The following is a 14,080-nucleotide window of genomic DNA, read 5'->3' on the forward strand; positions in this document are numbered from 1 at the left end:
CTTGGTACTGTTTGTATTGAAGAGAATGTGATGTATATATAGGTGTTTAGATATGATTAAGGGTAACATTTATGGTTTTTATTATATTACCAATTACCAATTAAAATTAGAGTTATTACCATTTTACATTTGCTTACCAAAAAATTATATATAGATACTTAATTTATATATGAAGAATATATTTACCTAATTTACTTTATATACAGTAATAAGTATGTCTACACATAAATGAATAATATATAATATATAATTTCAATATTTTGATAATTAATTAAATTAAAAAATTAGGATATTATATAAATGCCGCTAAGTTTTGGGGGAAAATTTATATGATTTTTATATTATTATTTATTTTATTATGCTTACATTATTTCATTAGATTTTTATTATACTTGAACAATAATATTTTCAATTATATTATATAATATAATACCATACATAAAATTACCAATTACCAATTATGTAATATAACAATTAATAGATTTTATTTAATTTCCATTTGACATTTACTTACCAAATAAACTTTACTACAAAAGTTTTGGGGGGAAAATTTGTTAGGAGGATTTTACTTTTATATATATATATATATAGATATAGATTTATTAAAATAAAATTTTAAAAATATTTTAAATTCGATAACTGTAATATGTTTGTCATTTTAGACTGAATTGCATTATATTGTATTATTTGAGAATGATCTAATTATAATTATATTTTTTTTTGAGTCTGATGATCTAATTACAATTTGTTGTGTAGTTGAATGATCTCTTATTATTTTTAAATAAAGGGTCAGATTGTCATAAAATTAAATTAAACGATACCGAAGTCAATAACTTCCCCCGTACCCGTACTATTTTGGACCAGCGACGAAATTTTCCCGGAGAAAATAAACCCATAATCGGAGTTAGTTTATTTGCCTGTGACTCCTGACTCCATAAAAACTTGGCGGCAACGGGTTCAGAAGCAAATTCGTGCGAAGCACAATGGGGGTTCACGGTCTGTGGGAGCTCTTGGCACCAGTCGGCCGCCGGGTCTCTGTCGAAACCCTCGCGGGGAAAAGACTCGCAATCGGTAATCCTCTTTCCCTAAAGTCTAGCTCTATTCATAAAAAAAATGAATATTGAGAGTCATAATGGTTGGAAGAAATATAGTTATATAGTTGCTGCTATTGTGTAGATGCGAGTATATGGATGATACAATTCATGAAGGCGATGAGAGAAGAGAAGGGGGAAATGGTGCGAAATGCTCATCTGCTTGGATTTTTTCGTCGAATTTGCAAGCTACTGTACCTCCGCACCAAACCAGTCTTTGTCTTTGATGGCGGCACGCCGGCTCTCAAGCGCCGAACCGTGATTGCTCGCCGCCGTCAGCGGGAGAATGCTCAGGCTAAGATTCGTAAAACTGCCGAGAAATTGCTCCTCAACCATGTCAGTTTAGTGAAAATATCTTTTCCATTGAGTATTCTATCCTCGTTTGAAATCAAAATCATAATTCTAAGAAGTTACTGGTTAGAAAGAATGATGATATGGTAGATGATAGTAAAGTAAGAGGTAGACAAGAACTTACTTGAACCAAAGTATATGAATTTGACTGATCAAACATAGCAGTATTGGTAGCCAAACATAGATTCTGTTTAACTTCCTGAACTAGATTGAGGTTAGGTTTATTTGAGTAAAGAGTATAGCAGCAAGTTGTGATGGTTGCTTTTTATGACCTTAATTGGCAGCTCAAGTCAATGAGGTTGAAAGAACTGGCTGCGGACCTTGAGAACCAGAGGAAAACAAATGATTCCAAGGGTAAATGTGTTGTCTCCGAGGACACGATCACTGTACAGGACATGCCAGAAGGAAATGGTTTTTCTACAAATATTGAGAAACAACAGAACATGGATGATTTAAAGGGTAAAAAGGTTGTTCTGGAGGATACTGATGCCTTGGAGGACATTTTGCAAGGGGATGGTGTAGCTGCCAAGAGTTATAATAATCAGGAAGAAATTGATGAGATGTGAGTTATTGTTCAACTTTTATGAAAATTTATTAAACGTGGGTTTAAATATTCACACTTAAACTTGACAAGTTAATTTAAGGCTGGCAGCATCCCTAGCCGCAGAGGATGATGAAAGTTTTTTCCCTGATGCATCTACATCTGGTGCTGGTCCTGCCAAAGATGAGGATGATGATGAAGACGAAGAGATGATACTCGTGAGTGTTTAGTTACTACCATAACATCATCACTCTGTCAATAACTCCATTTTGTGGTACACAATCATTTAAATGACAAAAGTTTTCTTTGGTAAATTTTACAAATACATACACAATATATGTTATTTTATTGGCTTGCATTTCGTTTGTATGTTTTTCAAAATGGAATACTATTTTTGTTATTCTAGTTATCTAATTAAGCCTTAAAGAACCTTTTCTATGTTTCAGTTATAGGATATTTGGTTTCACATAAGCACCTTAATTCGAAATATGCTGACCTTGTTCTTTAGTCCCTTCCAAGCAAGTCTTTGGCTTAACATTCTATGTTTCAGAAGTGAGGCAGGATAGATACTTATAATTTACATGGTCATGGCACATATCCAAAAATAAATAAAAAAAATTATACTGTCCCATCCATGGAAAAGATACTTTTTGCATTTTCCTTGACAGAAATTTGATACCTATACTGTTTCATTATCATTTCTAAGAATGGAATATGAAAGTTGTATGCTGCTTTGACTATTTTGTTTGGATGTATCTATTGATCTGCAGCCAGAAATGCATGGGAAAATTGATCCTTCTATTTTAGCTGCTTTACCTCCATCCATGCAACTTGATCTCCTTGTCCAGGTAAATGTTATATACAAAATTTGTTCCTTGTTAAAGAGAGAAAAGAATATGTCAGAACAACGTTCAAACCTGTAAAGTTTTTGTTTTTCCTTATGTATTGATTCTTCGGTAGTTTATTTTTGCTTGATGTATTGATCCCCTGTTTTGCAGATGAGAGAGAGATTGATGGCAGAAAATAGGCAAAAGTATCAAAAAGTGAAGAAGGTAAGGTCATGAAAACCAATATCTCTGTGTGTGTGAGAGTTTTCTCCTTTCTGGCGAGTATATAGCTTGTTAATTTAATATATTTCTTACTTTCTATTTTTCCACAGTTTTTCATGTTATAGTTGTGTGTATTCTCCATTTTGCTAATGCGGATACATTAATACTGATTCTTCCATCTATATTCTATATAATAAAATGGGGAAAGAATTTCCTTATTGCTTAAAGTTTTGTACAAAGTTCCCCAACTTTTTACTAATTAACTGGGACTTTGTCAGAAAAATGAATTAGAAATATTGTTCTTGAATATAATAAAATGTATCTGGTATATGGAGTTGGGTGTTCGCAGGAGCTTTAGATGTAACTATTATGAAAGTATATATCTGAATCTGTGTGTATGTGTGTGTGTGTGTGTGTGTTTTTCTTCATGTCTTGACATCACAATACTAAAAGTGCATCACTAAGGGACACAAACCCCTCTTTTCTTTTGAATGTTTGGACACATTCATCAGGTCCCAGAGAAGTTCTCAGAATTGCAGATACAGGCTTACCTTAAAACAGTTGCCTTCCGGCGTGAGATTGATGAAGTGCAAAAATCTGCTTCTGGGAAGGGAATAGGTGGTGTAAAGATTTCACGTATTGCATCCGAGGCCAATCGAGAATTTATTTTCTCATCATCTTTTACAGGAGATAAGCAGTGAGTGGACATATTTCAACTACATTAATGCATGAGTGCATGATAGCTCCTCTCCTCTCCTTATTTTGAAAGACAATGCATACTTGGTGCAACTTTTTTTATGCTTTTGGTTTCTATTTATCTTTCTTTCACATCTTCTTGTTCATATAAAGTAACTTCTCTGTACTAAATTGCTATGGCGAATTAATCAGAGTCCTTACATCTGCTGGAGAAAACCAAAATAAGAATAACCAAATGGAAACATCAAGGGAAAACAATTCGGCGAGTATGGTCAGTGATCTTGCTGCCCAGAAATCCAGTGTGGCACTAGAATCTTTTGTTGATGAACCCGAAAAGGACTTTCATGATGATGTGGAAACATATCTGGATGAGAGGGGCCGAATTCGAGTCAGCAGATTGAGAGCCATGGGGATCCGTATGACTCGTGATCTGCAAAGGAACCTGGATTTGATGAAAGAGATTGAGCAGGAGAGGGTGGTCCAAAATGAAGATGCTTGTAACTTGCCTACTGCTCCCACTTTTAGCAGCGAAAATGCTAATGCCCATGGAAATGGCTGTGAAAAGATCCAGAATTTGAACTCTTCTCATATAGATCATGAAAGGATGACTTGTGATAAAGTAGAAAATGCAGAGTCTCTTTTGAAAAGTGGAACTTCACTTGAGATATCTTTTGAAGATAAACAGGAACGTAATTGTGGTGATGATGATGATCTATTTGCTAGTTTAGTGGGAGGGGATCCAATAATAGACTTCTCCGTTAATGATTCCCCAGTAAAGAAACAATCTACAGACTCTGCTTCAGATGTTGATTGGGAGGAAGGAGTTACTGAAGAGAAATTTGGCATGTTAAGCAGTAACTTTCCTGGGCAGAGTGAACCTGCTCTGACAGAAGGTGGTGGCTTGAATGATGAGAGTGAAGTGGTGTGGGAGGAAGGACATTCAGCTATTCATAAGGATGCATTCTTGTGTCCATCTGAAGGGACAAATGCTTCTAAAGGTGACTTGGAAGAAGAAGCTGATTTTCAAGAAGCAATAAGAAGAAGTCTCCAGGATTTAAAAGATCAAAGATCAGTTGAAGAATCATCTCCAGATGATTTATCCAGAAAAGTTAGTGGAGAAGGTAATATAGGGACAATTATTGAGTCAGATTTGCAAGAAAAATATTGGTCAAAACCTAAACTTTCAGAAAATGAAATCCTTCATCAGCCAGATATTCTTTCTAAAGCTGCAACACATTTCAAGACAAATGATGCCACAGATGGGCTGGAAATTGCAGAGGTCAATAATTGCTTAAATACCCATTTGGGGTCAGAATTTAGAGATAATCTGGGGCAGGGGAAGATATTGAATGGAAAAGTGTGCTCTGACACAGCAGATACGAATAATGGCTTAGAGACCCATTTGACTCCACCAATTAGAGATAGCCCTAGGCAAGGGGAAATACTGACGGGGAGCACACATTCTGAGTCTCACTTACAAGATCTTGGTGGAAGTGGCAATTTGAATTCAAAAATTCTGGAGGAAACATGCATTGATGTTGAAGGAATAGGAGAGCATATGATTGAAGTGCAGGGTACAGACACCATCAATGAGGTGGTTGAAGGCACCGATAATTCTTCTGGTGTTACATTGTTTGCAAGACTGGAGTCCAGATTGCATGATTCAAGTCTTTCTGATGCTCAAGAAAAGGGGTTTGAAGCAGCATCAGATGATCATGCATGTGACATGACAGAACTAGGGAAAACATGCCCATCAATACCAATTACAGACACTTGCAATGCACAAAGAATAAATAAGGAACCAGAGCATGATGATGGAGTAGGAAAAAGAGAGGAGTCCTTGGGTTCGTCTGTTGTTGGGAGTATTCAGAAAGATACAGCAGAAAGTTTGGTGGAAGAAATGCTTATATTAGGGCAGGAGCGTAAAGAACTGGGAGATGAGCAGAGGCGCCTTGAGCGCAATGCGGAATCTGTAACCAGTGAAATGTTTTCAGAATGCCAGGTATGTAATCAAACTATACATTTTGGTTTCTGTCTAACTGGATTTGGTTCTGGAAAGATTTCTAGTGTGGAACTCTTTCTGTTTGCAAGTATATTATCTCAAGGTTGTTGTCTGCATGCTAGAACTTTTCTCAGTTGTCAGTTGCATCTGATAATGACATAGTTACATAATATGCCAGCAGACTTTATCACACTTGTTAAGTAATTTGTAGACACAAATGTTCCTAACATGATCTCCTTTATGGCTCATTGACTATGTTTTTATTTTAAAAATTTTTTAAAATTCATTTAGTTTATGCTTCTGTTGGTTTAATGATCATAAGCTAGGAATCTATGATTGTGCTAGGTCAACTGGTGAGGCCTTTTCACAAGCAATTGCTTAGAAATCTTGAAGAAAAGTTGTTTCCAGGGTTTTGAACTCATGACGACATGACCTAAGGACCAATGGTTAAGCTATTTGATATGATACCAAGCCCAACCCTCAATACCTTGCATAATTGCAATGTGTGTGTCCATGTGGCTCTGTCACTCCAGTATTCCAAATATCTTTTAAGTTTTAAGTTGCCTTTTTTCCTTATTTTTGTGTTTTTACTTATCTTGATATGGAGATATGTTTCTCCTCTTCTTTTTCTTAATAGAGAAGTTCAAATACTTCTCTTTGTTGGATGTATTATTTGGAAATCAGTATGAATTACAAATCTAAGTGTTACCTTTTCCCTGATTTCAGGAATTGCTTCAAATGTTTGGCTTACCGTATATTATTGCACCTATGGAAGCTGAGGCTCAATGTGCATATATGGAACTGGTCAACTTAGTTGATGGTGTGGTCACTGATGACTCTGATGCATTCTTGTTTGGTGCTCGAAGTGTGTATAAAAATATATTTGATGGTCGCAAATATGTGGAGACATATTTAATGAAGGTTAATTGCAATTTAGATTTTAGCAATGTTATCAACTCTTAAGTCTCATATTAGATCAGCTTTTAGGAAATTGTTCATTCAATTTTAGCTCCTAAGGTTCTGTCAATCATACACGAAAGACTGTTATTTATTTATTTTTTGTCCACTTTGTGTGCTATGTGTAATATAATGCTTAATCTACTCAAAATCTTATTGAGAAGTAATTTTAGTTTATCTTTCTATTTTGCTGATTTGGGGTTGCTACAACTTGTGCTGTTTTCCAGGATGTTGAAAATGAGCTTGGATTAGACAGAGAGAAATTAATCCGTATGGCAATGCTGCTTGGGAGTGACTATACTGAAGGGGTGAGGTAATGCCTTTCTCTGGTTTCTTCATTACACCCGTCCACTATATTTCTATGTCTCTCTCTTTTACTACCAAAATTCATTGGCATATTCTTTATTAAATCATGCGTCTTATTATTATTATTATTATTATTATTATTATTATTATTATTATTATTATTATTATTTTCTTGTTTATAATAGAGAGATTTCATGAGGCCTGCAAAGTTTTAACCTTTTTCTCTCTTTGATGGTGTAGTGGGATTGGTATTGTTAATGCTATCGAAGTTTTAAATGCATTTCCTGAGGAAGATGGTCTTCATAAGTTTAGGGAGTGGGTTGAATCACCTGATCCAACCATTTTAGGGAAGATTGATAGCAAATCACATGCACATCATGGGAATGATGACTGTATTCTTCAGTCAGTGGATGAAGGTCAAAAGATCAAGCAGATATTCATGGATAAACATGTAAAAACTGCACTGCCCTTGTGCTTTATTTTATTATTGATATATTTGGGAAAAATAAAGATGATACCTTATGACCTTGTTCACTTTTTTGAAACTTTTTATTCACAGAGAAATGTTAGTAAAAACTGGCACATTCCTTCTTCTTTTCCAAGTGATGCCGTAGTTTCAGCTTATGATGCTCCACAAGTTGACAAGTCAACAGAACCTTTCTCATGGGGGAAGCCAGATGTTTCTGTACTTCGCAAGTGAGTTCTATATGGTTATATTGCTTTTAAGCTCTATGTAGGGATATATCTAATTCTTTCTTATTTTGTGTAATTATTCATAGAACTCAGTTTCATTTTTAGATGCCTTGACTGCAACAAACATCTGTCATTTTCCAGAATAGCACATAGCTAATTGAAGAGCATTTATATGTCAAGTGCCAACTAGATGTCCACATAACAAACTTAAACTAATGGGCTATGGCCTACGGCCCTTAATTCCTTGTTTTTTATTTGATGGTTAAGTGTTTTATAATTAAAAAGCACCAAACAAGGTGGAACTTAAGTACCTTGAAATGAACTTACAAGAAAGATCCATTACAATTTACAAACTTCAAAACCCAAAATAAAAAAAATCTTGCAAAGCTCACAACACCAAAGGGCCAAAACTCAAAAAACCAATACCCACCGTCAAAGAAACCAAATGTGTGCCCAATTTTAAACTTGGTGACCCACTTCCCTTATTAAATTTTGTTCTTTCCTTTGATTTATGACTTCCACTGATTATGTAGTTTTTATTTTCTTGCTCTGAAAGATCTGAGAATATGCTGTAGGTTATGTTGGGAAAAGTTTGGATGGACTGTTCAGAAGACGGATGAGTTGCTAACACCTGTACTGAAGGAGTACAATAAACACGAGGTTAATCAATTTCACCCTATTATGCTATTCCCATGAAGCATATTATTGAATAAAATTGCTCTCCTTTCCTAATACATAGGGACTTTACTTGATGCTACTTTACTAAAGAACTTGTTATAATTGTTTTCCAGTAGACATGATCAGCATGCCCACTTGATGGTAATGTAACATTTTACACATTGATTATGCAGAAAAAGACTATTAAAATAATAAAACTTTACACAATCTTTAAGTTGGATTCTTAACTGTCTCATTTTATATGCTGTTATATGCATTCTTTTGGACCGAGGAAAAAGAAACAATGCTAACATTTTATCTATTTCAAATTCTTTAGACTCAACTTCGCTTGGAAGCATTCTACGCTTTCAATGAAAGATTTGCAAAAATTCGTAGTAAGAGGATAAAAAAAGCATTGAAAAGTATGACAGGCAACTGCTCATTGGAATTGATGGATGATGCTGCAGAAGATGTGAATGCAAGGAGAAGGAAACAAAAAGTGAACCCTAATGATGAGAAGGGGACTAACTTAGAGACTGACTCAGTAGGAGTACAGTCTGCTGGTGGTGATGAGATTAAGACTGCAAAAGAATCACCTGGAAAGCAGCCCAGAAAAAGTAAGGGAGAGCGCTTACAGAGTGGAGGAGCAGCTAAAAGGCAGAAAGGAAGTAAAGAATCAAATGCTAAGCGAAGACCGAAAGGACAAGAGCGAATAGTATCCGTTGGTAAGGAAAGGAAGAGGAAGAATTCTTGTTCCAGATCTAATGACACCAGCTCCTCCACAGATAAAACTAACAGTGATGAAGAGCAAGAAACAGAAATTGAGAAGCTTGAAGTGTCACAAGTACGAAGGGTAAGTTCTATCTTGCCCATTACTTTCATATACTCATTCTTTATGAGCTCTTTGGTATTGTCATATATCTACTTTTTATTTTTCTTTACCAGCACATACTTTGGATCTGTGTCAGTACCCATCTTTTTTTTAGACATTGTTCTCTCTGTTCCCTGGTCAAATGATTGTCACCTTGGAGATATTTTCTTGCGACACTAAATTGCTCCACTTGAGGGGGTGAGATATGGCATGCTGGTGTTTTGCCACACTGCGGCTCGCACTTTTTCGTATTAGTGGTGTAAACTTGTATCAATGTTATGATGGATTTTCTCCTATTTTTACAATTTATAAATTTCTAATGACTTGTCTTGAATCTTGCAGTCAGAGCGGCCGCGTAAAGTAGTGAGTTACACTGATCTAGAAGATGAGCATAACAAAGTTGAACATTCTTTTAGTGAAGAGGCAATGAAGAGAGAGTTGGTTCAAGATCCTAGCTATGCTCAAGGTTCCCCTGGTGACTTGGGCAAAATAAATGAGGATGTGTTCAAAGGTGAAGAATTCTTAATGGCCTCCCTTGATACAGGTGGTGGTTTCGGCATGGATGGGACAGAAATGGAATCAGTTAGTGCTCAATTGGTTTGTGGCGATGATAACAATCCTGTTTCTGGGGATCAATCATCCAAAGACTACCTTATGTCTGGAGGTGGATTTTGTTTGGAGGAAGATGACACAAACACAGAATTGGGAGATTTTGCTCTTGGTACAATACCAGAGGAAAACTCTGATTTTTCACACCAATCTTCTATTCAAGAAGAAAATCTAGAAACTGATCTAGTAGATGAATTGGATTCCAACCAATTGAATAAAGAGGAGACTATGCGTGCTTCTGAAACTGAGCCAAATCTTAATGAAGATAGCCCCAAGGTGGCAATTCCTCAGGAAAACATTGTGGAGGATGATTTAATAACTGGTTCTGTAAAATCTCTTCGTGCAATGCCCAACTTAAGAAAGAAAAGAAGGAAGGTTTAATATTCCTTTCACTTCAATCCTGTGTATTTGGAGTATTGAATTTTGATGTGTTTGCTGGTTGTTTATGCTGCAAGATAGCTCCCGGGCCGGGGCCGCAAGCTTTGGTATTTATATCCTTGCACCTTACTGTTTGCCCGCCCCCGCCCTTGTGATGCTCAGCCCAGGAAACTATCTATATTCCGATCCACCTTAATCCAATTTTTTATGTTACAACCTTATTTGATGATTTAGTAAAGATGGAAAAATTTTACAAATAGAAAGTAGCATCTCTCCTCTTTCTTTTTGTTACTCCGTATTTGTTCTAATTTCATTTTTTCTTTTTGTTGTAAACTTTATAGATCTTGTTTTACACTTTTACGTACGAGATCTTGTTGGAGCAAAATACAGTTCTTTAATCCTGGCTATTTCCAGCCGTCAGATTTACCTTATTCGGTGGAAACACAGTCATCGAAGTGGGACAGCTAACAACTTTGGTACCATGGTACAACTGTCACTGTCTTGTTGCATCAATTGATTGACCTGAAAAAGAGAAATTACATCATTTTAACCGTTATCAACAATCATATCACATCTTCAACAAAAAAAAAAAAAAAAAAAAAAAAAACAATCATATCACATTTGGTTCAACTATGATTTTAACGGTTAGAGGCTTAGAGCCTAGTTTATTTTTGTTACATTTTTTAGGAGTTTTTGTAAGTGTGATTGGAAAAGAATTAAAAATGTAAAAAAATAATAAATAAATAAATTTTGATATTAATAAAAAATAAGAAGGAGAATTTATTCCATTTATCATTTTCCAAACTAAATTATATGTATCAGAGCTAGTGTGTAAACGAATCAAATATTTTTAATTCGATTCGTGATTTGTATTTAAATATTTTGATTTGAATTTAAATTATTCAAATACAAATCCAAATTCGAATTAAATTTTATTCTTATTTGAATCAAAATTTAAATTTAAATATTTATAGAATGCGAATAGATTTCAAAATAGTCGAATTCGAATCAAATTATGAGATATTTGATTCGATTCGATTCGTTTACAGCTGACATCTTAACTACTACTATTATTTTATCTTGCGATATATATAATGCTGTAATTGTTGAGGTGTTTTGTGAAATGTACTGTTAAGTGCAGAATTGCAGATAGGTGGACATTACATCTCCGGCCATGGCGACCCAGTTTTTGAAGAACGAAGTGCTGCCCTTTGCGACTATGTTCATGGTGGAGACCTGCGAGATGTCAATTGTGATTCTTGCAAAAGCCGCCATGAATGCGGGCTTGAACACCCTTGTGTACGTCGTTTACTACAACTCCCTCGGCACTCTCCTCCTCCTTCCATACGTCGTCTTCTACCGTAGAAGCAGGTCAGAGACCTCTCTATATATCTCTCTCTCTGTGATTTTAGTCTTTCTGGAAGTTTCTATTTGATTTTCCATTTCTTCGGTGGCCGCTGACTAAAGTCTTACCCTTTCCTGTTTCAGAACTCACCCTCTTCCTATTAGCTTCTCGATTCTCCATAGATGCTTCATCCTCGGCTTGCTCGGGTATTAATTACAGTATTAAATTAAGATGATATCTTTCTTCTAAGCTTAATGCTAGCTACTTACTAAGTGAATGAAATTTACTGCAGGATTTGTTTGCTTCAGATCCTTGCTTATACTGGGATCAACTACAGCTCCCCAACTCTGGCGGCAGGGATTGGAAATTTGATGCCCGGTTTCACCTTTATTCTAGCAGTCATTTTCAGGTAGGTAGGAGAAAGATGGAGCCTGTGCACTTCAATTTTGCTCAAATCATACTCTTATTCATAATGGGGTTTCAACAATAATCTTCTTTAATTGGAAGGGGTTTGGTTTTTGTCTTGGATGTTGCAATTTGTAGGATGGAGAGGTTAGATTTAAGAGAGATTACTAGTCAGGCAAAATCTTTGGGCACTGTAGTGGCTATTACAGGTGCAATGGTCATGACTTTGTATCAAGGACCTACCCTTTTTGGATCTACACATTCTGAATCAACTCACCCACCTCTTGAATCAACTCACCAATCTCTCTTATCACAAAACTCAAACTGGGTTCTTGGTGGTTGCCTCATTACTCTTACTTCCCTTATGTCTTCTGGGTGGAATATTCTTCAGGTAATCTGGGGCATCATACCCATACATCACATTTGTCAAAAAAGTGTTCTGATTTTATGGGTAATTAGTAGAATATAAGACCTTGGTTTCATTTTATAATTTTGTGTGCAGACTGCTACTTTGAAGGAGTACCCTGAGCAACCCACAGTAGTGTTCTTCTTTTGTTGTTTTGGAACCATACAATGTATAATTTACTCTGCAATAGCAGAAAGAAATCTAGATGACTGGTTGCAGCTTCCTGGCATTGCGATTATAGCCATTGTCTTCTCAGTAAGGAATTTTTAGTCAGAAAGTATTCCTTATCAGTGAGAACGCGACTTTTTTTTTTTTTTTTTCGCTGATAATGACCAATTATGTATCTGCATTGTAGGCTGTCTGTGGGTCAGTGTTTCGTTTCAATGTCTTGACTTGGTGTTTGGACAAGAAGGGTCCTCTTTATGTAGCCATGTTCAAGCCTGTGGGAGTGATCATTGCAGCAATCATGGAGATCATGTTCCTCGGAGGTTCGCTTCATTTGGGCAGGTATATACAAAAACAATATTGCAACAGTAGCTGAAAACAACATAAGAACACCATTAACTGAACTATGATCTTCCCCGTCCTTAATTAAGATGGTTTCCAACTTCCCATGTACTGTTTTTTCAGCGTGATCGGAGCTATCATAAGCTCTGCTGGATTTTACACCGTGCTGTGGGGGCAAGCCAAAGAGAACGCTGCTATGCTCAAGCTTGATGACAGTGATTGTGGCGCCAAATCATCGAGCAACAGAGCCCCTCTGTTGGAGTAATGTAATGCAGGATACTATCTGAAGCTGGATATTGTTATTATTGTATGCTTATGCTTTGCAGAACAGGTAATTAGAAATTCATTAAAAGCTTAAGCTTAAAGCATGGTTTCAGTATCCTCAATCTTCAAAAATTCAAGTAAAATTTGTAATGGGTAATCTCTATTAATAGTGGAATGAATGAATGATTGATTCAGTATCTGGCTAACAAGCCTGCAATCTTTCCCACTGCCAGCCGTAACACTCCTAAACAGTATCACTTGATGATGTTTGACATTACATTGTTTAATGTTAGAATATGACTGCCTACCCACTCAATCAATGCACATGACAACTTGTAAAGGACAAACTTAACCATAAAGAAAGAACAATGCAACTGGTACTGATAAATGTTAGGACATCCTCAATAGGTATTTTTTTTTTTTTCTTTTTTTTTTTTTTAAGGTGACAATCAGGGGAGAGAAGGAAAAAGAGAAAATGGGGAGAAAAAGAAAAAGATAAAAGAAAAAGCTGACAGTGAACACTGCTAGAGAATACTTCATTTGACTTTTGATTGGGATTCACAAAGATCCTTGATTTGTAGGAGAAAAAATTAATTAAAAATGATGCTTTCCATTTGTCAAAAATTAATGTATGATTTTTTTTTTCTTTTGACAAAAACCAACAAATAATGTCAAATGAGGATGCTCTTAGATGTTTGAGCTGTGATGCATACCTCTCTAACCTCAACACAAGTAAATAAGATGAAGTTACGTTAAATGGTATAATATCTTATATAAAATTTAGTTATAGTTTAAGTCTATAAGATACACAAGAACGTCGAAATTAATCTCTTAAATACAAGAGTAAGCTAATGTCATCGTTAATTATGCACCAAGTTTCTGATTTGATAAGTTTGGGTGAGTGATTTTATTATAATTAATCTAAAAAAAGAAAACATTATCAATAAAGCAC

At 35.6% G+C, this 14,080-nt stretch overlaps 2 protein-coding genes across 4 annotated transcripts; both read left to right on the forward strand.

Annotated features, from left to right (window-relative positions):
* The first annotated feature begins 833 nt into the window (after nt 1-833).
* Nucleotides 834-10,434, forward strand: LOC109180574 (DNA repair protein UVH3). 3 transcript variants are annotated; one of them, XM_019330223.1, is made up of 15 exons: nt 834-1,071; nt 1,177-1,427; nt 1,727-2,004; nt 2,087-2,201; nt 2,754-2,831; nt 2,982-3,035; nt 3,545-3,729; nt 3,921-5,730; nt 6,457-6,651; nt 6,915-7,000; nt 7,234-7,444; nt 7,553-7,689; nt 8,262-8,346; nt 8,681-9,196; nt 9,557-10,434. In XM_019330223.1, exons 1-15 carry the CDS (start codon nt 984-986, stop codon nt 10,202-10,204), a joined length of 4,737 nt encoding a protein of 1,578 aa, XP_019185768.1. In that variant the 5' UTR covers nt 834-983; the 3' UTR covers nt 10,205-10,434. The 3 variants fall into 3 exon arrangements, with proteins under 3 accessions (XP_019185768.1, XP_019185769.1, XP_019185770.1); XM_019330224.1 differs by lacking the exon at nt 834-1,071 and having other exon boundaries at nt 1,343-1,432; XM_019330225.1 differs by lacking the exons at nt 834-1,071; nt 1,177-1,427 and having other exon boundaries at nt 1,896-2,004; nt 2,095-2,201.
* Nucleotides 10,435-11,305: 871 nt separating this feature from the next.
* Nucleotides 11,306-13,327, forward strand: LOC109180501 (WAT1-related protein At5g40240-like). The gene is made up of 7 exons (XM_019330123.1): nt 11,306-11,572; nt 11,690-11,752; nt 11,839-11,955; nt 12,090-12,342; nt 12,454-12,612; nt 12,713-12,864; nt 12,988-13,327. Exons 1-7 carry the CDS (start codon nt 11,376-11,378, stop codon nt 13,127-13,129), a joined length of 1,083 nt encoding a protein of 360 aa, XP_019185668.1. The 5' UTR covers nt 11,306-11,375; the 3' UTR covers nt 13,130-13,327.
* The last annotated feature ends 753 nt before the right edge of the window (nt 13,328-14,080 follow it).

Source organism: Ipomoea nil, unplaced genomic scaffold (assembly GCF_001879475.1).
Source record: "Ipomoea nil cultivar Tokyo-kokei standard unplaced genomic scaffold, Asagao_1.1 scaffold1026, whole genome shotgun sequence".
NCBI lineage: Eukaryota > Viridiplantae > Streptophyta > Magnoliopsida > Solanales > Convolvulaceae > Ipomoea > Ipomoea nil.